The sequence below is a fragment of the Drosophila guanche genome, unplaced genomic scaffold (genome assembly GCF_900245975.1).
Source record: "Drosophila guanche unplaced genomic scaffold, DGUA_6, whole genome shotgun sequence".
NCBI lineage: Eukaryota > Metazoa > Arthropoda > Insecta > Diptera > Drosophilidae > Drosophila > Drosophila guanche.
In genome coordinates this window covers 2669595-2695499 of record NW_022995749.1, presented here as the reverse complement: position 1 = coordinate 2695499, position 25905 = coordinate 2669595, and the positions used below count along the sequence as shown (strand labels likewise).

The following is a 25905-nucleotide window of genomic DNA, read 5'->3' as shown; positions in this document are numbered from 1 at the left end:
AAGTTGAAGACAGCAACTTTGAGTTGCCATTTCTTCATTTTTCATTTCTTCATTTCTGCCTGTCATGGCTAATGTTAGAGCTGCAAATAGCATTTTCAACTTTATTGAACAACGACTGAACTCCAAAGATGGGCTCCAAGGAGGCACTGGACCTGTTTCCAGGACCGATGGCTACCGCAATGCAATCATTTTCGCTCTCTCTCATAGACTACATCAAGATATCCCTTGAATCCCATTACATATTTATTTCACGGCTCTTTGTCAGATAGATACGAGGCAAATAACATTGCAACATGACATTCTGCATAATGCTGATACCATGTAGATGAGTGAACTCAGTACATTGACGAATAAATCCGGGCTGGACACGTCGTGACCATTTCTTTCATTTAAATATCGAGATGCCCATTCTTCCAATCAAAATTCTTGTGAAACTGAACAGACAGTGGCTCCTCAGGCCATATGCTGTGTGTTATATAATGTTAACAACTCGTTTCTTTTGTAATATCTTAGGCATATTTTAGAAAAACAATAAACAGATATTAGGAGGTTGCTCCTAATGGATATTCTGTTTTTCTTTTAACCTCTAACCTCTCTTTTGTAGTCGTCCCAAGATGAGAGTTCTACATGCTCACTCCAAGAACTGGGACCTATACAATTATGTTGTTCTATCATTTGAGGCATTTTCCATTAAAATAATGAAGTTTAAGCAGTTGGAACATTAAAGATATGTCCAGGCAGTGGAAATAACATTTCGAATTGGTTTTTCGTAATACTTTTTGCATGTTTATTAATATTTTTTATTGATTTTTGTATTTTTATACAATGTTTTTGTTTGTTTGTTGTTGTTTAATACATAATTATACTCCCGCATATCCCGCATTTGGTGATACTCCATCTGAATGCTCCCGCAAAATCTATAATATGTGTGTGTTTGTGTTTCTTCCGCTCCATACGTAATACATAATATAGTATATACCATATATAAGAATAGCTATACAATTAAGGATAGAAAAAGTGTTCTGTTTTGACTTCTGTTGGGCTTACAAATTAGATAGATGGATGTCTTCCAGCAGTTAAATAAAACAAATTATAGTTATGTCATAGATAGAGTGGATAGAAGACAGATAGGCTTTAAATAGTTACAAATGAAAGTACATAGGTAGTAAGATTAATAGTATGGGTAATCATATATCGTACAATTTGAAATCACTTTGAGAGAGCAGCAAAGGCTCGTTTCGTTATAAACAAAAGTCTCGGCATAAATAAAACACGCAACCAAATCAGAAAATCATAAACTGCAAAGCTAGTGGTTGAAAGGCCATTGTGGAAAAAACTATTCCCGTCATCCGCTGCGTACCCCCCTCTTAATATCTCCGACAAGCAAGAAAATACACCCTGGATCAAATATCATTTTCAGCCAATCTTGAGCCAATATCTCTGTGTGGTCTGATTTTTCCAACCTTCATTTGCCTTCTTTTACTCCGATTGCTGGTCGATTATTTACTATACGAGTATGCTGCCGCATTATAGAAAATATTTTATACAATTTCCTCAATTTGTTTGTTTTCCTTTTCGTATGCGAAATGTATCTGTATCTCCTATCTTCTGAGTAGGCTAGTGGAAAAAGCGTCTATGTATACATATGTGTTTATGTATATGCATATGCATATGTTGCTTCTGTGTGTGTGTGTGTGTGTGTGTGTGTATATACATCAAAATATTTGTTTAAGTTACGCGTACTTGGCATATGTATAGACTTTTCAGTATGTATAGTTTGTAAAAAAAGAAATTTCAGCTACTTTCCCGCAACGCAATATAATATCAATCACTTTCGGACCCTTCAATATATCCCCCTCTAACTCTTTTTCTCAGCCGATCCCTTCTCAGATTCCTCTCTATATATCACTTTCCAGGGGGGCACATGCACATATGTAAGCAGTAGAGCCGCACGCACACAAAAAGCCTTAAGTCTAGAATTTTACAATGTTTCATTGTTAATTTTTGTTTTGTTTTGCTTTTTGTTGAATATGTTTTGTTGAGTAATTCGCTTCAATGTCCGCCGCTGACTAATTGGGGATGACTGGACCTGGTCTTGGACTCGTGTGTGGACGCTCAACGCACTCGCGAGGTGGGTCTGTAAAGGCCAAAGATTAGTTTGTTGTCTCATGACACGTCACAGATTACTCACCTGGGCGATGGGGCAACTCCTCCTGCCTGTCGCTTTGGCGTATTGGGCGCCGTTACTGCCACTCGATTGGTGGGCGTGCGCGCCCTTCCTGTTGCCGGCGCAGATGTGGGTGTGGATGTGGGTGTGGGTGTGTGTGTGTGTGTGGGTGTGCCCGCCAGACTATACCGCTTGGGGGGTACAATGCGACTGGGCGATCGTGTGCTGCTGCTGGGCTTGCCTCCATTGGCTGCATCCTGCTGGGCGCTGCTTAGTCTACTTAAACGCGGGGAGGACAAAAGAGACAGAGTTTTGTTGTGGCTTTTAGTGACAGTCTTGGCTGGTGCGGACACACGTGCAGGTGACGGGCTGGCCACCACAGTGGCGGCAGTACGCGTCGATGTGGGTGTAGAACTTCTACACCAAACGTAACATTTTGTTCATGCAAAAATTTGGAAACAAAAACAAATCAAAATTTAGAACAAAATATTGCAAAAAATAAATAAAATTTCACAGTGCGAAATGGAGTTCTTTGCTTTGAGTACTGACCTGCCCGCTGGGTAGCTAACTGGTCGCGGTATCCTTGATCTTGGCGCCGAATTGGAGCCCGTCGAGTTGGTCGAGGTGGGCGTGGAGCCGCCACTCTTGGTCGCCGCCTCACAGGCCAGCTCCTTGAGCATGCTCGAGTCTTTGCTCATCAGTTCCCATTGGATCTGCAGACGCTTGAAGCGATTGCTCTCGATCTTCCGCTGCTCCATCACATCCAGGGTCTCGCGTCGCTGCATTGCTGCCGCCATGGAAATGTTGGGCGAATTGGGCGGCGTCGAGAAGCGCTTGGCATCGCCGGTGAGGGCCGTGACAGCGGCGGCAGCCGCCTCATCGGTGAACGACACCTTCTTCTGCTGACTGAGCACGCGGCTGACCTCCTTCTTGAGCGCTGCCGCATCGTATTGCACGTGTTCGCCGGATGTCTCCAAGATGGAGGCAATCTCTGCATAATACTTCAGTTCGGAGCGTGGCAGGCTGGCCAGGAAGTTCTCCGCCCGTGCCCTGGCGTCCAGATCCTTGCGCGAAAGCCGCTGCTTCACCGCCGGACTCTGGGCCTGTGCCTGCTGCTGCTCTTCCTCCTCAAACACATCGGCCAGCAGCTCATCGGTGGAGCCCAGAGCGTAGTTGTAGGGCGGCTCCTGCAGACTGCGTCGCTTCTCCAGCTTGGACATCTTCTGCGTCTGCTGCCCGCCCTCGATCATGGAATTTCGCTTGGTGCGCGCCTGCGCAGAGTTGGCCTTGCGCAGGATGCTCCTGGGCATGGGCTGCGGTGGCGTTGTGTGCATCTGCTGCTGCTGATCGTATTGGTAGACATACATTTGCTTCAGCGGATCCGCATCCGCATCCAGTTCGGAGTCGGTGAGCAGCGTGGAAGAGCCGCGATAGCCCGAGCTGGGCGGTTGACTGGACCCCGAGCTGGAGCCCTCGTCCTGCAGCTGGGTCTGGCCATGGCCCGCCTGCGTCTGCTGGAAGTACTTGGCACAGTCGCAGATGTGTGTGCGATTCCTCCGCAGTGGCGGAGACATACAGAACAGTGGCCGCTGGGCGAGATCCGCGTCCAGTTGTCGCACCAGTTGCTTCACCTCGGGAATGTGCTGCAGCCGCCGGCGATACTCCACTGGCAACAGGGTGGCCAGCGATTGCCAGTCGGCAATGTGCTTGTAGTCCATCGTCTTGAACAGCTCATCCTCGTTGATGCTCTGCCTGCTGCTGGTGCTGTTGCCGCTGCGCGGCTTCTTCAGCGATCCGGAGCTGTTCGCTGTTCCATCCAGCGTCATCTTGTAGTTGAAGGGCGAGAAGATCACGTCCGGGGTGGCGGCTGTGGTCTTTACAAAGCCCAAGTCGGGCAGCGCGTAATTCGGATAGATCACATAGATGGGCGCCTGCCGCTGCTCCCCGAGATTGTTCAGCTTCTCCAGGAAGGAGGGCGGCACGCATCTGTATCGCTCACTCAGGCTGCTGCGCGTGGTGCTCAACGATCCGCAGGATGTCTGCATGGAGCGTGTTATCATCTCGGAGCTGGACGCACAGGACAGGGGCCGTGTGGTGGCAGCCTCTGCGCCACGTCGCGGCACCTGCGTCAGTTGCTCCTCTGTGCTCGCCTCCGATGACATCTGACTGGCCGTCGAGGTCTGAGCTGCCGCCAGCTGATAGAGCTGTGGATTCCGCAGCGGCATGCTGCGACGACGATGAGCCGGCGAGTTGGTGGCCGTCAGGGAGCCCGTGGAACTCGAGCTGGCTGCATCATCATAGAATACTGCATCGGCTCGTGCCCTCAGCTGACGCTGCTTTGGGGGCGTCTGTTGATCCGCATAGTGTCCGCCCTCCTCCTCCTCCTCCTCGTCGTGGCGACTGACGGCCGACCCCTTGCCCGAGTCGTTCATGCTCTTCTTGCGCAAACGCTGCTCCAGCGAGCCACTGCTCGAGCTGGCCGCATCGCTGGAGGGCCAACAGCCCGAGGAGACATCCATACAGGTGTGGGCGCTGGCCTGGGCGAGCAGCGGCTCCTCGTGGCCGCTGCTGGTGCTCTTCTGTTTGATGAAGAGCTTGACTAGATTGAAGGCTGGCGGATTGGAGGAGTTGCCCGAGGAGACGGAGCCAGAGCAAAAGTTCTGACTCTCGTGGGAGCAACTGCAGCGATGATGCTTGTGACGATGCGACTGCTGCTGATGCTGTGGCAGCTGCTGATGGGATGTGGGTGTGACCTGCTGCTGTTGCTGGTGATGGTGCTGCTGCAGATCTGTTTGTTGTTGCAGTCTCTCGGAGATGGAAACGCTTATGGATATGGGCATCTGGCACATGGGCAGCAGGTTCCTCGAGCGCGACTTGCATGACTCCATTGTTGAGGTGCTGATGGCCTGTGAGACATTCAAAGGAGCGGCTCCCTGCTCCACTCGCTGCTGCTGCTGCTGCCGATCCTGTTGCTGCTCTTGTGTCATTGGCAATGTCTCCTCGCTTTGTAGATTCGGCAGACTGCTGCTCTTCCGCACGCTGCACTGCGGCAAATGTCGTGTGATGGTGATGGTCTCCGTGTTGTTGTTACCCGAGGGATATCTGCGTGCGGGCGAGACAAGAAATACCGAGCGTCTTTAGACCCAGACACATCCAGTGTATTGAGATTACAAATGTTAGTTTTTGTTGGCGGAATGAAGGGATTACAGGTAGGAATTGGTCTCTGCCAGAGGGAGGTCTCTTCTGTCTGCCTTCTACCTGCCTGTGTTGGCGTTTATTCCTTGCTGGTTTATTTGCACAATAATTTAGGGATTTTCCTTCAGGTTTAATCTGCTTATGAATGAGTTTTTCGCGGGTTAATTGGTTTTTCTTTGGGATTAACTTTTATGCCTGAGCCAGAGGCAACACATGCCAGCAAAAAAAATACCCTATGTATATGGAAATCTCCCCCAGGCAGGGGCATTCCGTTTATATTCCAGCAAATGAAACTAAATTAAACTCAATTGATGTGACCCCAGGCGGGCAGCAAACACACATCCGCCCGCTGCCGATCGCTGATGATTGCTGCGGGTACGGCGACCATGGGAAGCTCTTGGATCTTGGCTCTCTCTCTAGCAGAAACCAACTCAGGAACACAGGATTATGTGCGTGTGAGAGTGTCTTTGTGTGTGTGTGTGTGAACCTACCGCTGAAGTTTTGCCGCTGCTGCAGATGTTGCTGCTGCTGTGGCTGTGGCTGTGGCTTTGGGCGACATGGGTGGACACAGTGGATGGAATGCCTGGGCCGAGCGTGACATGGATACCTCCAGGGCCTTGTTGCGCTTCACAATATCCTCCAGATTGCTGTGCAAATTGATGCAGTTCTGTTTGCTCCTCAGCGCCATGTCATTGGGTTCTGAAAGATGATATTTTAGATGGATTTATCGCTTGAGACTTGCACTCTACTAACCATAGAAACTCTCGTCCGAGTAGAGGACGCTGCCCTCGAAGGCTATGGTGTAGTTATCCTTGTTGCAGGTGAGTACTATCTCGCCCTCATCCGGATACGCATCCATGTCCAGCGAGTCCACGGAGATGTGCGACTCCCGAACGGGCGAGAAGAGCAGCTCGGACTTGCAGAAGGAATTGTCGATCAGTTCATTGGTGGATGTCGTGGATGTCTGCGACATCATGTTGTGTGGCATCATCATCATGTTGTTGCTGTTGCTGCTCTGCTCCAGCTGCTGCTGTTGCTGCTGCTGCTGCAAATGCTGCTGCTGCTGCTGCTGGAGGAGCAGCGACTGCTGCAGGCGACTGTTGGCACCGCCCAAACTCTTGCAGTAGGCCGGCAGCTGCGAGAGCAGCGAGTGGATATCCTCGGCACGAAAACTCTCCATATCCACCTCGGCCAGATTGGCGTCCAGATTCTTGGCCAGATCCTCGTAGTAGATGAGATCCCCCATGGCATTGTAGGAGGCCGAGAGGGAGCTGAGGACACTGCGCTGCATGCCGCTGCAGCCATCCCGATAGCCGTAGTCCAGGAACCACTGATAATCGGAATTGTCGTGAGTAAAGTCGTGCGACGAGGCCAGCGAGCAGTTGAGATTGTTGCCACCACCACCACCACCAACACCACCAGTAACGCCACCACCACCATTACCACAAAGCATTCCACCTACCCCAATTTGTTGCTGCTGCTGCTCGCTGCCACTTCTGCCGCCCGGCGTTGTGGCATTGCTGTTGTAGTCCGATTCCGGTGTGGCTGCCATCTTGCCCCACACGTTGTTGTTGTTGTTGTTGCTGTTGTTGCAACGTTGATTGCCTGCAAAATTCTTGTCGTTGTCGCAGCACAGCAGACTGCTGCTGCTGTCGAGAAGGAGGCTACTGCTGCCACTGCCACTGATGCCGCTCAGCTGCTCATTCAGTATGATGCTGCGTAGGGCGTTGTTGTACCTGTCCAGATTGCTCAGGACAATGGCCACATTCTGCTTGAGGCTCTCCTCGCTCAGTTCCTCGTTGACGGAGTCCTCCTCATCGCTGCCTGCACCACCACCACCAGCGGCGACTACTCCCAGCGACTGCAACTGCTGCTGCTGGCAGTGTTGCAGATGTTGCTGCTGCAGCAGGCGATCGGTCAGCTGCTGCTGGTAGCGTTTGCCCGCTGTCGTCTGAGCCGCCGTGTTGCCAAAGGGGGAGCAGCAATTGTTGCTGGTGATTGTGGGACTGTTCAGGGGATTCCTGTAGCCGAGCGTGGGGGAATGTGGAGACGATCCTAGGCCAATGTGGGCAGCCGTGTTGCCGTTCTGTTGCTTGCTGTGGGGCAGGGTCTGCTGACGATGTTGCTGCTGCTGCTGTTGGGCTAAGCGTTGAAGCAAATGAGGATGATGGGGCGGTTGCGTTTGCGTTTGCGTTTGCTGATGGGGATTAGTCTGGTGTATGGGTGAGTTCTGGAGCGGTTTTTGCTGAGATGCGGAGATGAAATGCGGTTGCCTGTGATCGTTGTTTGTTGAGAATTCGGTCATGCCACGTCGAAGTTTCAAGGTTCCTGCAATAAAGAGAGAGAGATAATTCCAAGCATTAGTACCGCAGACACATCCAGATAATCCCCTAAAAGGAGACCCACTATCCATTAGCCCTGACACTGAACTTGGCTCCGCGTGCGGCAGTCTCCACACTCCAGCTAATGATCTATTCCCATTTTCATTTGCACCTTCCTCGCATCAAATGGACATTAGTGTGTGCCACACACACACACATTTCTGGGCTATAAAACCTGCCAGGGGCAGCATCGACCGTGGCATGTTTCAATTAGTTTTTACGATCCCAGGACTAGTCTAGCAAATAAGTTTCGTTCGGGGCACGGGCGACACATGGAGATGGAGATGAAAAAGTTGTAAAAATTATTTTTATATGTCTGAGAGAGGGTGGGCCACGGGGTGCCAGGCACGCTGTCGGTGTCACACACACAAAAAGTTCAATACAAAAATGTCACAGTTTTTCCGCTCTCTCTCTTTGCTCTTGCTGCTCTGACACATGCCACATGCAACTGCAACTTGTCTGTGCCCCAAAGGCAATTAAAGGTTAAACTTTGAAGGCTCCAAAGAGTGTTGCATGTCCAAAGACGGTAACTTTACCGCCAAGAAAAAGGAGAATTAAAGCCTGCACTGCACTGCCCTGCCCTGTCCTCATTTGCCGCATTTCAATCGATTGTCGGCCATTTTATGTAATTCCCATCCATCCACAACAGAATTTACATTTAAAATTAACTCGAAAAATGATCCAATAAACAAAAACGGATCACCAGAAAAGCAGAAGGGGAAACCTGCCAGCAAGTGCAGACATGAAAGATTATTCGAAAAGATCTTCCCGTCCGACATCGGGGGAAACTTTACAGACAAGTGGCAAAGCTGCCGTTGCACATGCCTCTCCTACACTCCCTCTGGTACGTCTCTGCCTTCAGTGTTATGCCGCATCTTTCCCTTCCTCAAAAAATATGAAATGTCTTTCTTTCCATTTCATATTTGGGCCATGCGCAAGATTACAGACATATTAAAAAAAGAACTTTTAATGCATTTTGTGTGTAGATATGGGTATATGTATACATAGATATACATATTTATATGTACATTAATATGTATGTATTGTACATGCAGTCAGTCATACGATGTATGCTGAGAGGGGCAATGGCCATGCCTTGAGCCAGCTGCCGCTCAATTGAACTTAATTGAAAGTACAAAAGTCCCGTCTCGAGTACTGGACAAATGTTGACTAAGCTCTTTGGCCTGTCAAATATTTAATCAATCAATTTCGTGGATAATCTGCAACATATTTCCATTTAAATGGAACCCAAGAGAGTACCTCCCTTCCTCAGGGAACTATTTTAAATATAAAATTAAATAAAAGTCTTAAATTACTGTCGCACCTTGACCCACAATCAGATTATTATTCTGATTGTTAATATTGTTGTTCAGATAGTCATTATCATTGGCGCTATATCTTTGCTGTTGATGTTGCTGCTGCTGCTGTTGCAATCTTTGTTGCCGCAGATACTGTTGATTGCAGGTCAAGCCCGCTGTGGTTGTGGCTTTAGCTGTAACACCCTGATCCCTTAGTTGCTGCTGCATGCGACGCCGCTGCAACAATTGCTGCTGCAACAGTTGCAACTGCTGCTGCTGCATGCGCTGGTAGAAGCGTATTTGCTCCAGTTGTTGCGGTGTCACACCCAAATGTTGCTGATGTCGCTGCTGCGGGGCATAGTAGTTCTCCTTGGAGGAGCTGTTGCTGTCACAGCCGCTGCTGGTGCTGCTGCTGTTGCTGTTGCTGGCTGAAGCCGTGGCAACATGTTGCCAACATGTCGCTGGGGCCATGGCCGTATTGCCATTGGCATCGCTGCGTGTGTTGTTGCTGCTGTTGTTGTTGTTGTTGTTGCCATTGTGGGGGCAATCAATGCCGGCCCTGGAGCAGGCCGCACATCTTTTGGAAATGTCTACGAATCGCATGATGAATGCCAGCAGGAGCAACAACATTTAGTTGCAATGCCCGCCCGAATGTTGCCGGTGGATTTATTTCTGGCCTGGACCAACGCAGTGACGCTGCTGCCAGCCTCTGCTGTTGCCAAGTTCTGCTGTTGATTCTTTTCTCTTTGGTTTTGGTTTTGGTTTTGGTTTTGTTGATTATTTTTAGTTGTTGGCTTGGATATTTTTTAAGGGTTCAAACTCCATTGATTGGTTACACATTTTGTTGTTTGCTTGCTGCACTTTTCATTTTGATTTCTTTGTAGTTTTTCTTTCCTTTTCCCCGCTATTTATAAATGTTGTTTTGCCTCAAGTTTTCCTCTCTCTCTATACGACACATATGTATATAAATTATATATAGATTTACCAAATGGTTGTGGTGTTCTGTACATTTGAAAAAGTTTCTCCCAATTTCTGTTTGGGTGTGTATAAAAATAATTTACGAGTTTTCTGCAGTCGAGATTTTTATATGGGTTTTTCGTTGGTAAACTTTACGCGCGGAGTTTCTAGCGCACAAAAATTGTCTAAAATTATCTTGTCCAAACAACAGCATTTGTAATAAACAAAGCTCCCTTTGCCACAAAATGTGGAACGTCTCCGAGGATACGATTTACGGCCGCTGCAGTTTTTGGCCAACCTCAAAACGAGGCCTGGCATTTCGGCATGTTAGCAGCCAAATTAACTGCATTCAGGCCTCGTTTAAATGCTCGTTAGGCCCTCCAGTCAAGGCTCCTAATTTATGCGCATAAATTTCCGGCCAAAGGAAATGGTTTTCCTGCTCTACAGGGCTGCGATTTTTCGCCTTGGGCCCTAGCGTTAAATGGTGTCTAAATTTAATATAATTTTTTTGGCTGCAAAAATCTTAGCCAAGTTCATTATTAACTTGGCAGACAAAGAGCCAAACTGTGTGAATGTGTCATAATGTTTGCTATTGAAATCTATCTACAGCGCACATGAGGGGTCTTGCTGCCAAGAAAAAGAACAAGAAAATATCAAGAAGAGCCAGGTGTTCGTTAGAGCCACAAAATAAAAAATATCTGGCATACTTGATGATTGACATCACCCCAAAGAGATTCTGGCAGCATCTATGAGTAGATCTCTGAGATCCGAACAGAAAACTGCATGAACATAATAGGAGTTCCTTTTGGGACACGCCCAAAATGTGATGGCTTCGTGTTACAACTTTCAGACAAAGGGCCACCCAATGCTTGGGGCAAGAGTCAGAGTCCTGTGGGGGGGCAACAGGATAAATGCGCAATAGTGGAAAAATACCCTAATATCGGAAAGAGAAAGTCCATGGCACACACAGCCACAGAACGTGAGCAGCAGGAAGAACGAAGGAACGAACCCCAGCAATTCGAGGAGTGCTCAGGCGCAGCAAGGACCTGCTGCCACTGGCAGCTGGCAGTCAGCCAAGGAACACGAAACCTCTCAGCGCCCCCCCCCCCCCCCCTCCCACACCAACACTCAAGAAAAACACTCAAAGAAACGAAAAGAAAAGGAGAAGCAAATGGCAGAAGGAAAAACATTCACGTGCCATTTAAGCATCCCCCCGATAAGCGCGTTGCACGCTCCAGCTCCCGCTGCCAGAAGTTCTGGAAACCATAAACAGACCCCGAGGCACTGCCACAGTGCACGTGGCACATGCATTTCGCATTTCGATTTTGCACGCAACTCATTTGGATTTCTCTTTGCACCTTGCAACAACAAAAACAGAAATAAACAGTGCGTGCCGCGTGTACAAGCGGCAAGTACAGTCTCCCCACTCAGTACTCCTGCTGGGGGGGGGGGGGGGGGCAGGTTCGTTCAATCACATTTTGAACTTATTTCCAGGGAAGCTGTGTGTCTAGCGGTGCTCATCTTCTTTCATTTTCAAAGGCAGGACGCATAATTTTCCCATTTTCCAAGTGCAATCTGACGTCAGCTTCTGGCGCTGATTCTGCCCCTGCCTTCGGCTCCGCTCCGCTCTGTTCTGGCTTTTAGTTCAACGCACTTGTTGGCCTACATTGGTAATGGAAAATGCCTAGAAAACTCTTTGGCCCTCTAGGCGCACGACGGAGCCCACAATTAAATGAGGCAGCGAAAGGAAAATGCATCTGTAGAGCGGCATTCGCAATTGCAGTTTCTCGACGTTGTTTCTATTTTGTTGTTGCAATTACGAAATCATCAAACGCATGTGTGCATATCGACGCGGAAGTCGAAGAAGAAAAGGTCAAAGCTATTTGCAAAAGCTAACTAAAAACAGACGCACGGATACAGTAGCTGCGGAGATACAGTAGCTTTTGGTATGCCGAGCTACAATGGCCATGGCGGGGCAGGTACGTCGGAAAGGTGTATGCAGGAATAGGCTGAGATGCGACTGGGAGAGGCACATTCCGAGAAAGTTCTTGAAGATACAAACACTATTGTTAGGCAGCCACATCTACGTTCAAATATATGTATAGATTAGCTACCAAGTGGAGATGCATCTTTTTTGTAGCTAATCCAAAATCGATTCATCAAAACTACTTTCTACTATTTTGAAGGCATCTTATCAGCATGTCAAAGTGCTCTGATTTGGCGTGAATAAACCCGTTCGGCATGCCCGTTTCGTATTGCCACCTGAGTGTAGCGATAAGATAAGAAAAACTCTGTGCAAGCAACCCCCTGCCTATGCCAGAACCGTTGCACCCAAACAACAGATGATCTCATTTCGTGGTGCAGAAAACTCGTAAATATATACACTGGGGAAACTCTTGCTTTAGTTTAATTTACCCATCCAATGTATGGTATTAGATAATCCAAATGTTTGTGGTGTTCAAAGAGCATTCCCTTTGTCGATGAATTCGCTTCGCTTTGTTCGTTTAAACACACACTGAGACACACACAGGCACACAGAGCTATAGACACAGACACAGGGAGTGAGATGTGAGATACATATACGGATGCACTTGAGATTGTGGCCAATCTGTGGCGTTTCTGGCAGATAATTCACTCAGGCATGGCCCACGCACAATTAATGTTAGTAGCTGTTTAAGTTGTTGTTGGTTTTTGTTTTCTGTTTAGCTTTGATTGGGCTAAAGTATCTTTCTTCACTGCACAATAGACAAACGAGCGCGTAAACAAATTAAACGAAATGAAAATAATATACACATATATGTAGATGTATATGGAAACTAAAAGGTCTCTTTTTCACGAAGACTACGACGACGATGCTCCGCACATTTTCACAGTTGCACAAGCCCAAGGAGACTGACTGACGGGAAAAAAACGCGAGCGAGCGCAAGCGACGACCAGACGACCACGACGACATCCACGACAGCGACAGCAGCAGGCAACAACAGCAACAAAGCGGCGAGGCAGCCGACTACGAAACGACGAGACTCTCCGGGTCTAGCTATGTGTGTGGGGGATAGGGCGGCGCCTCCCCATTATCTATGGGGTGTATATGTGCGGAGCACTGGCACTGCATGGGTGTTTGTGTGAGCGGACTGTAAAGCGAACCGAAAACGCACGAAGTACGGGCACGGGTACGCCGTAGTCGTAACTGTAGCCGCGCATCGGAATACATTATACAATGTGCAGCGGGGGGAATTAACCCCAAAAAGAAATGCTCGAGCGAAAAGTGAAAACGAGAGCGAACACCAGCGGCAAAGCTTCATGGATGCTTTTGTGGAGCAGCAAGTGCAGTGCGGGTGTGGGTGTGGGTGTGCCTGGTGTGGATGCTGAGAGTAGTAGAGGTCTTCATGTATATGATATTATTTTGAGAGTGAATAGAAGATAACATTCGTAGATAGACAAAGAGTAGATAGATAAGATATACCTCTAGCAGAAGATATATTTCTGATAAAAGATTCTTTTCATAGAAGTTTAAAATAATTCTGTTGAAAAATACTTCTGATAAAAGATATTTTTGAGAGACTTAATGGAAGATCCTCTCATAAAATATGCTTGGAATGGAATATACTTTAATGTACATAGTAATTTCTATCCATAACTACTATTTTCAAAGTGCTGCAAAGATCTCATCATTCAAATGGCATCAAAGAGCTTAGCAGCCATCTAGATACGATCATAAATTGTATGCATAGGCCACAGACCATCTGGAAATGTAATCAACTGCGGATTTTGATTTATTCCCCAAGACTAATGAAGCAACTCAAGTGGAAAAACAAGTGAGTACTTTGTACAGGCTCAAACAAACCATTCCAATCATTCTTTGAGGGTGGCAAAGGGAAAGATCTTCGGGGCTTCCGGCAGGATGAGGATCGAGTTCCCATATTCGAGGGAGGGTGCATGTGTTTGCACGTGCTGCAACTAAAGCAAACATCTGCCCCGACCTCTTGGCACGGACTGACTGCCACTTGAAACCAAACACCAAAACATAAAATGATATCACAGATACCGATATGCGAGGGGGGAGGCACAAGTGCCTCATTAACAATTACAAGCAGACGATCAGACACAATCAGGCAGCAGTCGGTGGAGCGTACTACATTTTTCCAATAAAACTATTCAAAATGCACATAAATTGTACTTCCCTTTTCCCTTTTTGGGAAATCGCTTCGAATACAATGGAACGGCATGAACTTGCATTAAGTATGCATCAGATGCATACAGATGCCCAGAGCACTAGGCACCCTGTAAATGAGACACCAGAGTTTCCCCTACCTTCTAGATTCCCACTCTTTCGGGCAGAAATGCTCATTCATATGTCAGCTGTTTATCCAAGTGCGCTTAACTGAATAAACAACAAACAAAACCAGAGCCAGAGGTAGAGAAAACACAACACAAATGTGGATTTCAATGAACAACAATTGGCTTGTTTACACGTAGATACGAAAAGTATCACCCACACAGAAGCGGAATATAATGCGGATTCGTATCTACTCGTATCACATTTTTGCAAACCCCAGCTTTTTATTTTTCAATTAATTATTGTCAGCTTCAGAGACAGAGCAGAGAGGCGACCAAGTGTAGGCGTTGGATCTACGAGTATCTGGGGAACAGGTCATGCTCATAATCCACACATTTAAATACCAAACAGAGCAGAAACGATCACAGAGAGAGAGAGAGAGAGGAACTCTAAATTCAACAGGGAACGCCTCAGAGAGAGAAGAGAACGAGATGCAGGCCAGAACTAGGGGCATACTTTTAGGTGGCGCCACAAATTCTACGGTTATTGATTCGTTTCCCGCTTTGTTTTTCCGAGTTTTAATTGAATTTATTTTTGTGTCCGCAAATGCAGTCACAGGAATGACTCATCTTTGGTTGACAGTGCTTGAGCCGCCCCCCACAGTCGGACTCGAATTAGCATGAAATCCACCCTGGGATATTAGTACGAGCATTCTGCTGACCTCCCACATCTTAATAGTCATGCACCACACACAAATAAAATTGCCAAAGTAAACAAAAAACAAACAAAAAATGCACAGAGCTGCGTCGTTTTTTTTGCCTTTGCGGTGGGTCCATCTCTAGCAGCAGCTCCACAACGAGAGGTTGCACTTTGTTGCCTCCTGGGCTAAGAGGCATCCAGTGCCCATCCCATGCTGCGCGAATATTTCTGCGCATAACCAAAGACGCAATAAAGAGATGACGCCAAGTCGGAGGCAGGGAGGCTCCTATTTTGGTTGGCCATAAAATTTGAATAACATTGTGAACACCGTAGACATATCCAAAGAGGTTTCAGGTTACTCTGTCTCTCTGGTCATTTATCATTTTCCACATGCAACGACAGCAGAATATTATTGAAGAGCATTTAATGACATATTTAATTTCCAAACAGGCCGTAATTATGTCAGGGGCCCTCATGACAAATCTCCAACGATCCCACAAGGGAGAAACAACAGAGGGAAAGGGTGCCACAGAGGGGCGTCACATGTGGCAAACGAGCTAATTAAAGACATCTCGTTGAAATGGAGGACTGTCGCTGTGTTTACTCAGACGCGGGAGCGGCTTCATTTTTCACAGTCAGAGGAGTTCGAGAGGGGCAGGGGAAACCGAGAAAAATGTCATTTATTTATGTCCGCGGCCAGAGCGATAAAGATACTGCCTAGTTTTTGCACACAACTTTGGGTAGTGAATCTATGTATCTGAATAATATATCCTTCATAAATATTGATCAATGTAATATCCAGAAAAGAGATACACAAAGACACTTTCCAGAAGCTTGTCAAAATCACAATTGCCTATTCCCGGCGCATGCACATAAATACATTCGAAAACATATTGACAATTTCACAATCAGTGCCCCAGAAAAACGGAGAACATATGGCACGAGGCATAGGAAATGTTGCAACATGGCCTGACAACCGCACAACGACATGTTCCTGCTGCCAGAGCAGACCTTGACGTGCGACAATATGTCAAATGTCAACTGGCATTTGGTCTCAGATCTCCCAGACGGGAGACGAAATCGAAAATGCCAAGCATTTTTCTTTGGAAGTCATGGCGGAAAGATAAAGTTGCGTAAAGCGTGAAGTGGAGTGTCGTGGCGTGGCGTGGAGTTTTTCCTTTTGCCACAAAGTGAAAGTAGAAATCATGCGAAATTATCGCTCGCCATAAAATGCGGAATAGTCTAGCCGGACCATAAGATAAAGCCAATCGATCAAGTGCGCCACAAGCACCAACGACAAACATGATGGGCGACAAAAAAAAACATGAGAGAAAAACCCGATGCCTACGCAGCCGCGAAATGCTTGCAACTGTGGCAGCTTCCAGTTCGCTTCGTTCCGCTCTGCCCCGCCGCTGTCTAGCTGTGGCATCATCTGGCGGTTGTCAATGGCGTTTAACGCTTGTCTCCATCGTACAAATTGGTAAATCTTTTCAATGACATGCCACAGGGAAATGTAATGAAATTGATCAAAAAATTAGCTTGAAAAGAAGCGAATTTTGAATGCTCTACAAAGTTGTTATTCATTTGGGTTAAAATGTAATTCTTTAGAGCATTAAGGGAACAACTCTTTGGTGGATTTTTGGATAAGCAACCAAGCAGCTGGAGTGCTGGTAAAGAGGCAGAGATGTGATTAATTTTTGAAGTCTTTTTTTATACTACTGCAAGTTAAATGCGTATTTAATATACTCTTCCACTTTATACCCGCCATATACATCCATAAATACCCTGACTGCCGGCCTCATGGTAGATTTCATTAGCAAAACCCATACATAAATATGCCTTCAGGCTTTCTTCGGTTCCATTGAACCTGTTGTATGCCTGGCATTTTTATGGCATTGCCTAACGACTGGACGGAGATAACTGGACAAGAGGCACCGCGGTAACTGAAGAGCCTTGAAATGTGTACAACAAAAGATACAGATACTCGTATACACAAATTCAGCTTGCAGTTGCATTCGCCGGGGACTGTCTCTTGCATAATCGTGCTCAATAAAAAAAAGGGAAACTACGGTTGGATCATCCGCTAACCCATTAGCTATGCATAGATGTTGCATGCAACTCGCTTAATGGCTTCGGACTAACTCCTCAAATGGTTACTTAGAAACGCCGCAATTCCAGACAGATATAGAATATCGGAACAACCTCACCACCGCTTAAGTCACAGCTTACTTGACATGAGAATTTCGCAACTCTAGAAATGGTTAGAGCTTTGATTTATGTGACAAACATTTGCATGGAGCAAATGCATGTGCATCACGTGCCACACTCTACTACGTGACTAAGCAGTCGACAATCTACGATGTAACAGATCCAAGGTATCGCCGAGCATCGGAATATCGTAATTAACTTCTTACAACACCTGTGTGCGGTGATCAATGGGGGGAATTCAATGGAATTAATATTACCCAAGAATAATTGTAAGTGCGACAGAAAATTATAGGCTTCCGTCGCACTGGGAAATCTCTCATATTCGTAGACGTCCGACCACCGAGAACGGCAAGCCCCCAGCCAGAGTTGAATTGAGTTGACTGAACCGAAGTGGGCGGCTACCCCTGACCTGACCTAGACCAAGACCTAGACAATTGCAGGTGAAAAACATCTTTCACTTGTCGTGCATGCATTTCTTTTATTGATTAGCAAAGTTAAAGGATAATAGTTTTATGGATAGACAAGATACAGAATATACGCGTAATAGTCTTTAAAAATTTTGGTCTTAAAAGAAACAAACATAAACTTGATTTAGGATGATCTCTAGGCACAATCCCTTGACTGATAGAATAGTATATAGCCCGTCTCCGAGGATTTGTGTATGTCCGAGGTGAGGCCATAAAAGTCCTCGATGGTGGAGGCCTCAATCTTATCGACCATGTCATCATCGAAGAGCAACCACAGGCCGTGACTCTTCACAATGCTGATGTAGTGTCCGCGATTTGGGCCCGAGCCGCAGTGTATGACCACGGCCGTCAGATCGTACAGCCGATCCGGATTGACGGCATCGTCGGAGGTGTTGAACAGTCGCAGCTCGAGCGGAAAGACAACGCGATGCGAGACCTTGATGTGGCGATTGAATTGCTCCATGTACTTGAATCGCTTCAGGTGCAGGGCCAGTATCATGGGCAGCTTCTTCACTCGCATCCGCTTCTGGGCCTCCTGGTAGCTGCAGCAGTTGTCGCACTTGAACTTGTTGTCCGAGCAGAGGGTCTCCGTGTTGCTGAAACACCGCAGACAGTGGGTGATCGAGGTGTTCTGGTCGACATCCACCTGCAGATCGAAGAAGTTCTCATCCTTGCTGCTCACCGTCTCGCAGTTGAGGCAACGCGTCTCCGACGTGAGTATGCCCTGAAAGATCTCGTGCACCCAGGTGGGCTCCGAATTGGCACCGTTGGTCTGCACCAGAGGCGTGGTGGTGGCCGTCAGACCACCGCTGGCATCCAGCACACTCGTGGTGGCCGCAGCATTCAGGGAGCCCGTGGAGTTGCTGCTGTTCCCATTGGTCGTCGTCGAGTTGGAGGTCGAGTTCGAGTTGGAATTGGAGTTTGAAGTGGAGCTCGATTTGCTGGCTGTGCTGGTGGCCATTTGGGAGGTGCTGGCACCCGCTCCGCTCGACTTTCCATTGCCATTCCCGTTGCCATGCGTGGGGCCCGCATTCCGTTCGGCCAGGATGATCTCGTTGATGTGATTGATCAGAAAGTTGAGAAATTCATGGGCATCCTGCTGCATATAGTTGTCGAACTCCTCCTTCTCCTTGCGCAGCCGCGTGATGAACTTCTTGGGCGCTATGGAGCCGACCTTCTTCTTCTGCGTGGCAATGCTGTAGAAGAGATCCGCGAGGCAGGAGAGCAGCGTCTCCTTGGGCCGCTTGTTCTTCGCCTTGTACTCGAGCACCTTCTCGCGGAAGGGCTTGCAGAAGTAGAGGGCCTGCAGCACCGAATTGCTGTAGCAGGTGTTCCCAAAGTTCACCAGCCCGAAGTAGTGCTCATTGGCCGGAAACAGATCCGAGCCGATCTCCCGCTCCAGCTGCGAGACGTTGGCGCCCATGCCAGCGCCAGGGGCTGCAGTGGCACACCGGTACAGAAAACCCCACACCGTGGCAGGCTTTTGCAGTCGTCTGCTCTTGGATCGTTCTATCGTCTATTGGTTATTGGATCATTTACGGTATCCCCTCCCTATATGTCGATATATATGTATCTTTCGTTATATATTTGTTTTGAGGGGGCAGAGGGCAGAGGCGCAAAACACTTTTATACTGTCTGAAAATAAATAATTTTGAAGAGGGGATACACGTGAGTTTGCTTCGCATAACACAAACAACAGAAATTAAAAAATACTCTAATTCGTACAATGCTTTATTTTTAACTTGCATTTTTTTTTATTTACATTTAAAAAAAGACAGTAAAAACAAAGCAAAGTATTTTACAACTAAAATGCGCAAAGGAAAAGCAAATGAAGAATTCATTTCTTCAAAATTTTAACTCTTTTTTTTTTTAGCATCCCCTCTTTGAAAATTATTTATTGAAACAAAGTGTTTTTGCATTAAGTTTTATACATAGAATCAATTTTGTTTAGACCAGAATGTACGAAGAATGTTTAAATTTTAAAAATTTTAATTTTTAGTTAATAAAGTGAGTTTTTGTCACAGAAATAAACATAAGATATTGATGAAGGCGCCCAGTTTATTTGCTTGTATCGCAGCCGTAATTAAATCTGTTCAGCCCACTGTACCCGTAACTGTTTCATATGCTTACACACACACGGCAGTCGGGTTCAGCTTTACCATTTCTTTTCGGTTCTTTTTGTTACGTCTTTCTTTCATTCACTTAAATCTAAGCTCCCTCCCCCGCGCTTGCTCTCTCAGTTTCGTTTGCTTTCGGCTGGCAGCGGCATCCATAAAGCTCTGCCGCTTAAGCTCTCTCGATCTATGTACCTCTCTCGCTCTCACTTTGCAGATGGCATTCGGCCGTCTGGCCTTCCAATTAGTCAATCGAGACAACTAGACAACTATTAGTCCCAAGCCTTTTCTAGCCCTACACTGAGGAATTTTATTTAATTGCAAAATAAACACACGAAATTGTCTTTAATTTGCACTTTTTTTATGGTTATCAAAGTCTCAAAGTCCAGCTGTGATTCAGCACATATTCAAATTCACATGTAATCCGAGCATTTCTGGCGCAAAACAGACGCCAAAAAGACGAACATGGAATACCTGTCTTTGATTTCGTGATACCCCTTAAAGTTAACAGTTCAAATGAGCTTAAGATGAAGTGTCACAGCTAAAAATAGCTCCCATTTTATAGACCTTAATTTTATGGATCGTTTAGTGATTTTTCTCACAATCGCTGTCTGGGAAAATTCCGGTGTCGAGTGCCGCCGCTTGGCGTGTGTGTGCCATGGGCAATGCACTCTACGTTGACCAGATCGAACTCACGTCAGACAGTACTATAAAACCATAGCGTTAGGCACAGTCAATCAACAGTTAGCGAATACAGCCAAGAGAAGCCACACCATCAGAGAAACCTCCAATCAGCAGTAGCAGCGCCCAAAGCCACATCTAAACCAAAACTAAGGAATCGACAGGATTTCCAAACACTTTTTGGGAACGTATTTGGGTTAAGGCGCGTTGGATTATCCTCTCATCGTTGCATCAAACAAAACAAATGCAGGCCAAGGTCCTTTGTCGGAGCCAGTGAATAATCTGTCAGCCAAGTTGCTGAAGATTCTAGCTTAAAGATAGTTTATGTATATATTTAGCTAAACCATTGTCTAATCCTAAGTAACTCCAAGTAATTGTGCTTCAAATCATGTTCAACGGAGTAGTTGTGGGTAAAACGCTTTAATATTTAAAGCTTTTATTCAACCTTTATATTTATAAGAATGAAATCTAAGCTCTGAGACAATTAATTGTTATTGTTATGAATATGAACATTTATAAGTTTTTTGTAATAAACATTTTAAGCTAAAATCAATATAAATTGTTTTAATTTCGCTTAGACGATTGACACATCCTTCTCCCACAAAGAGAGAAAAAGAGAAACACATAGTTACAGTGACAGTAAAAACAGTAAGAGAGCGAAAGAAAGAGAGGCAGAGACAGAGTGAAAGTGGGCTTAAGAGAGAGAGAGAGAGAGAGAGAGAGAAGGGTGGGCAACGCAACAACTGTTGGGATCAACAGCAATGTTCTTGGGATTCCCTTTTGCACTTTTCGCTTGTACTTCAGCTTTGCAGTTATTCGCTCAAATTCGCTCGGATTTATGCACATTTTGATTAAATTCAATTAAGAACTCTGAAGAAGATGCGAGTTCTCTACTTCTGCAGCAATAGTTGAACGGAAAATTGCTAGGACTGAAAATAATGTTTCTTTGCTTGGCAGCAAGCATATTCAACTTCTAACTGATATTGTCATATTTAATGCATTGTCAGCCCATGAATCATGGTCGCGTGCGAAGTTTTGGATTCATTTTACATTAAATCAAATATTCAGCCATGCAAATATGTACTTGGCTTCCAAATGAATCACCAATTGGTAATGACAGACTAAGCAGAAATGCATTAAATATCATAATTCCCTGAGGAAATGTCGATCATAGTCATCTTCTAAAAATATAAATACAATATCTAGATCAGGGAACCTACGAAAGACCTTAGTAACAGTTGAAAATAGATTTTCCCAATCTTAAAGCGACGCCCAATGCGAAATTATAGACCAAGTAGCTGCCGCTTCATCACCTAGGCGGGCAGCAAATGCCTCGATAGCTATCTGTCTCTCTGGGTAATTTTATGCATTTCCCACGAGCCCAGAGCAGCGATATAAAGCTCACTCGCATTTGGGAAACCTGAACAGAACCCAACTGAAAATGCAATCGATTGTAAGTAGAGATCATGACAGTTTGTCCTAGAGGATAGTTAGCATTATTTTTCTCCCTAACAGGTTATAGTTTATCTGATTTTGATAAGCATCTTACTTTGGTTGAAGCTAAGTCCTGGAAGTCCTGACAGTTCCAGTGCCCTGGGCACGACTACACCTACAGCCGGAACTGCAGTTCCTAGGATACCACAGGATTCCCCAAAGGAGATAATCGAGATCCTCCCCAAATCACCCACAAAAGACTCCAAGCTATTGACTGTTCTAAAAGGATCACCAGCCAGGGATAATCTCATTGCGGATTCTCCTACTCCCGCAACTAACGTCGAGCAAGCAACCTTCGATTGTTATTCGCTTTACGGCGATGACTGTTTCCTTTTACCAGATTCTATTGGACCCAGACTCAGTGCCAAGCTGTTGAAAATTCTAGCGAAGACCTAGTCCTAGACCTAGTTAAATGCAATAACTTAAATGTTATTTACCAAAATAAACACAAAATTAATCAACAAACATCATTGGTAATTATTTAATGATCGTTAAGACTCGCTTGATTGGCTGTCACCTAACGCCCATGCAAAAGTGCTCTCTGTTTGACTGGGAATTTCATGAATCTTTAACGATCACTCAAAGCACCAATATAAAACTCTCTGCCAAGCGGGAAATCTAAACAGAACTCAACAGAAAATGCAGTCGAATGTAAGTGCAGATCTACACACACTTACTCTTACTCAGCCTCTTTGTTTGCTTGGGCATCTATGCGCAGCCTGTGCTGAAGGCAACACCCCAAATAACATCACTTCAGGAGCAAAAGACAACTGAGTCACCAGTGCCAAAAGATTTAAATAAAAATGTATTCAAGTATAGTAAAATTAAGAAACTTTCGGACAGTGAAAGAGTCAAAACAACTGAAAACCCTCTTCTTAAAGGAACCACCCAGCAGTATAGCATAGAACTTGCTATCACAAAAGAATCAACACCATTTGCCACAGAATCCACCACTGAAGGTGCTGGTAACTCTCAAAAAAATCCAGATGCCATTGGGCCTAGGCTAAGCGCAACTTTATTAAAAATTCTCACAAAATAGAACTCTGCAATCTTAGAATAAACTCTCCAAGAAACTCTCTCTCTAAAAGCCATAACCATAATTAAAAACTATTACAAAATAATTGCGAGTGTTGAATGCTCTCTTTTAATTACACTCTCAATAATATGAAACTCACGATATCTAACTTGGAGAAACGACTCCGTAGCTGCCCCCTAGCATCCATATAGATACTCGTATAAAGCGCAGCTGCAACTGAGTTCAAGTCTCAGTAATCGAATAAAAATGCAGCCGTATGTAAGTATCAAGTGGCATTCCGCTAGATTTCCATGAGAATATCAATATTTCTCGTACATTTAGATTTTATTTATGCTGCTTGTTGGCATCTCCATCACCAGTTCCTGTGGCATTCCAAATCCTGAGCAAACAAAGACTTTCAATGGAAACGAAGGCCAGAAAAAAGTACCAGAAGTCGCTGCTGTTAATGCTGGAATATTGGAACACAAATCCCAATTGAATGCAGTATCTTCCACAACACAAAGTACAACCATTCCCACAGTGGATATTGTACCTGAAAGGATTGTGCCTCTACCAACGCGCTCACCAACTGTTACAACTTCTAATAAGGAGAAAAGGGTACCAGAAGTCTCTACAGAGGATGCAGTTCTGGAACATAAATCCGCACAGGAAGATATCCAACTCTTCCGAATGGAACCACAAAGTACAACCATTCCTACAGTAGAGAAGTCTGTACCTTTGCCCACTCTTTGTGCAAATCCTGAGCTTATAATAATGCCCTCCTCCATGGTAAATACTGAGCAAATGAAGACTCCCAATGGAGACAATCCAAAGCCAAAGTTAACAGAAGTCGCGCTAGAGAATCCCACTCATTTTGCAGTTCCAGAGAAGGACAAGGACATCCCAGATGTTGTGCGTAATCATTCGATCGAGTGTGAGCCACAGCCATACAGTATTGGAACTCGTTTGAGTGCTCAGCTTTTAAAAATACTCACAAGATTGGGCTAAGAAAACGAAATGTAAATTCGATTTAAAATAAAACTAAATTGATTTTCCAACGTAATATCCCCAAAATGTATAGAATTCCCAGATATTTTCCCACACCGAGCAAGCAGCATTGATGACACAGCATACAGACTCCGCCCATCCATGCATTCCCTCTCAGAGTTCCAATCAACAGCAATTACTGTCAATCAGCATCATGATCGTCACATTGTTGTGCGAGGCAATTATTAAATCCAGTCAATACCGATGTAAAGCGTCACAACAACTACACTCGGCTCTACAGATATCAATAGAGAATCTATTCGAAGAGTGAATGTTGCGGAAAACTCTCCTCAAATGCAATGCTATAGACACCGGTTAAACCTGTTCCATAGTGCTATATGGATCGAGCGCTAAATAAATAAGTATCATATGCGATACAGTAATTTCATTCATTCAGTGCATTTTAGCAACGGAAACTAGAATGATCCGAACCACTGCAGTGAGTATTGGAGGTCTTTGAGGTCTAGAAAGGAATGACAAAAAAATATATATAATCTTTCCAGTGTCTGTGCCTGTTAATATTTTGCATCTGTCTTTATATCGAACGGTATGATGGCGCCACAGTTTTCTACGAATTTCAGTGAGTCTTTCGGTTTGCTATACTTATTATAACCTAACCCCCAAATGATGCCTGCCTTAGCATTCGGGAAAACACTGGCAATCGTGAGGAAAATGGCGAGTCCAAAGATTCATCAACGTCCAGTAAAAGTAAATCCCGTGCGGAACCCGAAGTAATCATCACAGGGCACCACACTTCCTCCGTGACTTTGGATGGCTGTGTGTACAAGACGGATGCCACTTATGTGGTGGACGACAAAGGCTACCATGTCCAGCACAACTACAGCATTGGGGACCTGGAGTCTGACACACGTCTAAGTCCAAAAGCACTCAAAACAACTGCCGGTTGATGTCGGCTTCAAAAGTATTAGCATTACAACTAATTATTTATTATAAATTGCACAACAGACACAGTCTGGAACTAGAACAAGTTGTCACATAACACCTGGCTGACAAATAAACTGTTCAAAGAATGTCGTAATTGATACAATGAAATCTTGAGCACCCTTCGTGTTGAATTGTGAATATTATTAGGAATATTTGTACAAGTATTTGTGCATGTACATGTTATGATTTCGTTACCCAGAATTTAACAAATTAATAGAAGATAAGCCCACAAAACGGTAAACTCCTCTCACTAAAGTGTAAACAGCTGTTTCATAATTGTAAGGTTGCCACTTAGTTTTTGTACAAAGTGAAGTTGGATGCGCCTCACTCGAACGTAAAATGGCAACTTTTGGTAAAAATAACCTTAGTATTCACAGTTTAAATCTTTCATAATTCTATGGAACCACAGTCTTGGCTCTGCCCCAGAGTTTTAATAATAAATTACAAGAGAGTAAACTCTTACCGTGTGTAAAGTTTCCTTTTGTCTGTTGATGATTGCTGGTGCTGCTGCTGCGACTTCTAGTCAACACTTTCCAGTACTTAAAACAAAAACACTCTTCGGGTAAGTGCCTTAAGTAATGTGTTTGTAAAAATGTTGTAGAAATCTAGCTGTATATCTGCAATGAGTGGAATGATTAAAGGGAATCATTAGTTTAACAAGAAACGACGAACGATTAAGTGAGGATAAACAAATTTTAATTTAGAGACAACCTTGGGAGGAGGCCCCCGGAAAACTCATTAACTGCGATGTGGGAGGGAAGGGTAGAACGCCTGCTACCTTGTGGGTCAAGTGCGAATAGAGCAAAGCGATTACAAGATCAAGACACCGAGAGAGAGAGAGAGAGAGAGAGAGTGAGAAGCGAGACATGTGGTCAGAGTCGCGTAATTGAGAATGGTGAGCAAATAATATATACACTGCATCGGTTAATGAAACTAATTAACTAATCAAGCGTTCGGTCTC

General features: G+C 45.4%; 5 protein-coding genes and 1 long non-coding RNA gene across 14 annotated transcripts in view; 3 read left to right on the top strand and 3 right to left on the bottom strand.

Annotated features, from left to right (window-relative positions):
- Positions 1-901: 901 nt before the first annotated feature.
- On the bottom strand, positions 902-9772 carry LOC117585630 (putative mediator of RNA polymerase II transcription subunit 26). 9 transcript variants are annotated; one of them, XM_034275211.1, is made up of 7 exons: positions 9068-9772; positions 7488-7690; positions 6116-6434; positions 5854-6061; positions 2717-5302; positions 2192-2584; positions 902-2137 (listed from the first exon to the last, which is right to left on the bottom strand). In XM_034275211.1, exons 1-7 carry the CDS (start codon positions 9669-9671, stop codon positions 2116-2118), a joined length of 4335 nt encoding a protein of 1444 aa, XP_034131102.1. In that variant the 5' UTR covers positions 9672-9772; the 3' UTR covers positions 902-2115. The 9 variants fall into 9 exon arrangements, with proteins under 9 accessions (XP_034131102.1, XP_034131103.1, XP_034131096.1 ...); XM_034275212.1 differs by having other exon boundaries at positions 7491-7690; XM_034275205.1 differs by having other exon boundaries at positions 6116-7690.
- Positions 9773-9819: 47 nt separating this feature from the next.
- LOC117585650 lies at positions 9820-24996 on the bottom strand. The gene is made up of 3 exons (XR_004573928.1): positions 24986-24996; positions 12414-12728; positions 9820-9986 (listed from the first exon to the last, which is right to left on the bottom strand). It is a non-coding gene; the product is annotated as an uncharacterized LOC117585650 (long non-coding RNA).
- Positions 17640-25905, bottom strand: part of LOC117585636 (ubiquitin carboxyl-terminal hydrolase 12) — a 23575-nt gene continuing 15309 nt past the window's right edge. Inside the window, exons 2-3 of the mRNA XM_034275221.1 lie at positions 25408-25561; positions 17640-19283 (exon numbers count right to left, since the gene is read on the bottom strand). Coding sequence (XP_034131112.1) covers positions 17785-19071 — 1287 coding nt within the window. The 5' untranslated portion in view covers positions 19072-19283; positions 25408-25561 and the 3' untranslated portion in view covers positions 17640-17784. The remainder of the gene's footprint in view (positions 19284-25407; positions 25562-25905) is intronic.
- Positions 21824-22333, top strand: LOC117585646. Its single transcript, XM_034275234.1, has 2 exons — positions 21824-21896; positions 21959-22333. Exons 1-2 carry the CDS (start codon positions 21885-21887, stop codon positions 22331-22333), a joined length of 387 nt encoding a protein of 128 aa, XP_034131125.1. The 5' UTR covers positions 21824-21884.
- On the top strand, positions 23157-24015 carry LOC117585645. The gene is made up of 2 exons (XM_034275233.1): positions 23157-23231; positions 23295-24015. The coding sequence occupies exons 1-2, from the start codon at positions 23220-23222 to the stop codon at positions 23958-23960; spliced, it is 678 nt and encodes a 225-aa protein (XP_034131124.1). The 5' UTR covers positions 23157-23219; the 3' UTR covers positions 23961-24015.
- On the top strand, positions 24353-25066 carry LOC117585647. Its single transcript, XM_034275235.1, has 3 exons — positions 24353-24438; positions 24503-24579; positions 24640-25066. Exons 1-3 carry the CDS (start codon positions 24421-24423, stop codon positions 24905-24907), a joined length of 363 nt encoding a protein of 120 aa, XP_034131126.1. The 5' UTR covers positions 24353-24420; the 3' UTR covers positions 24908-25066.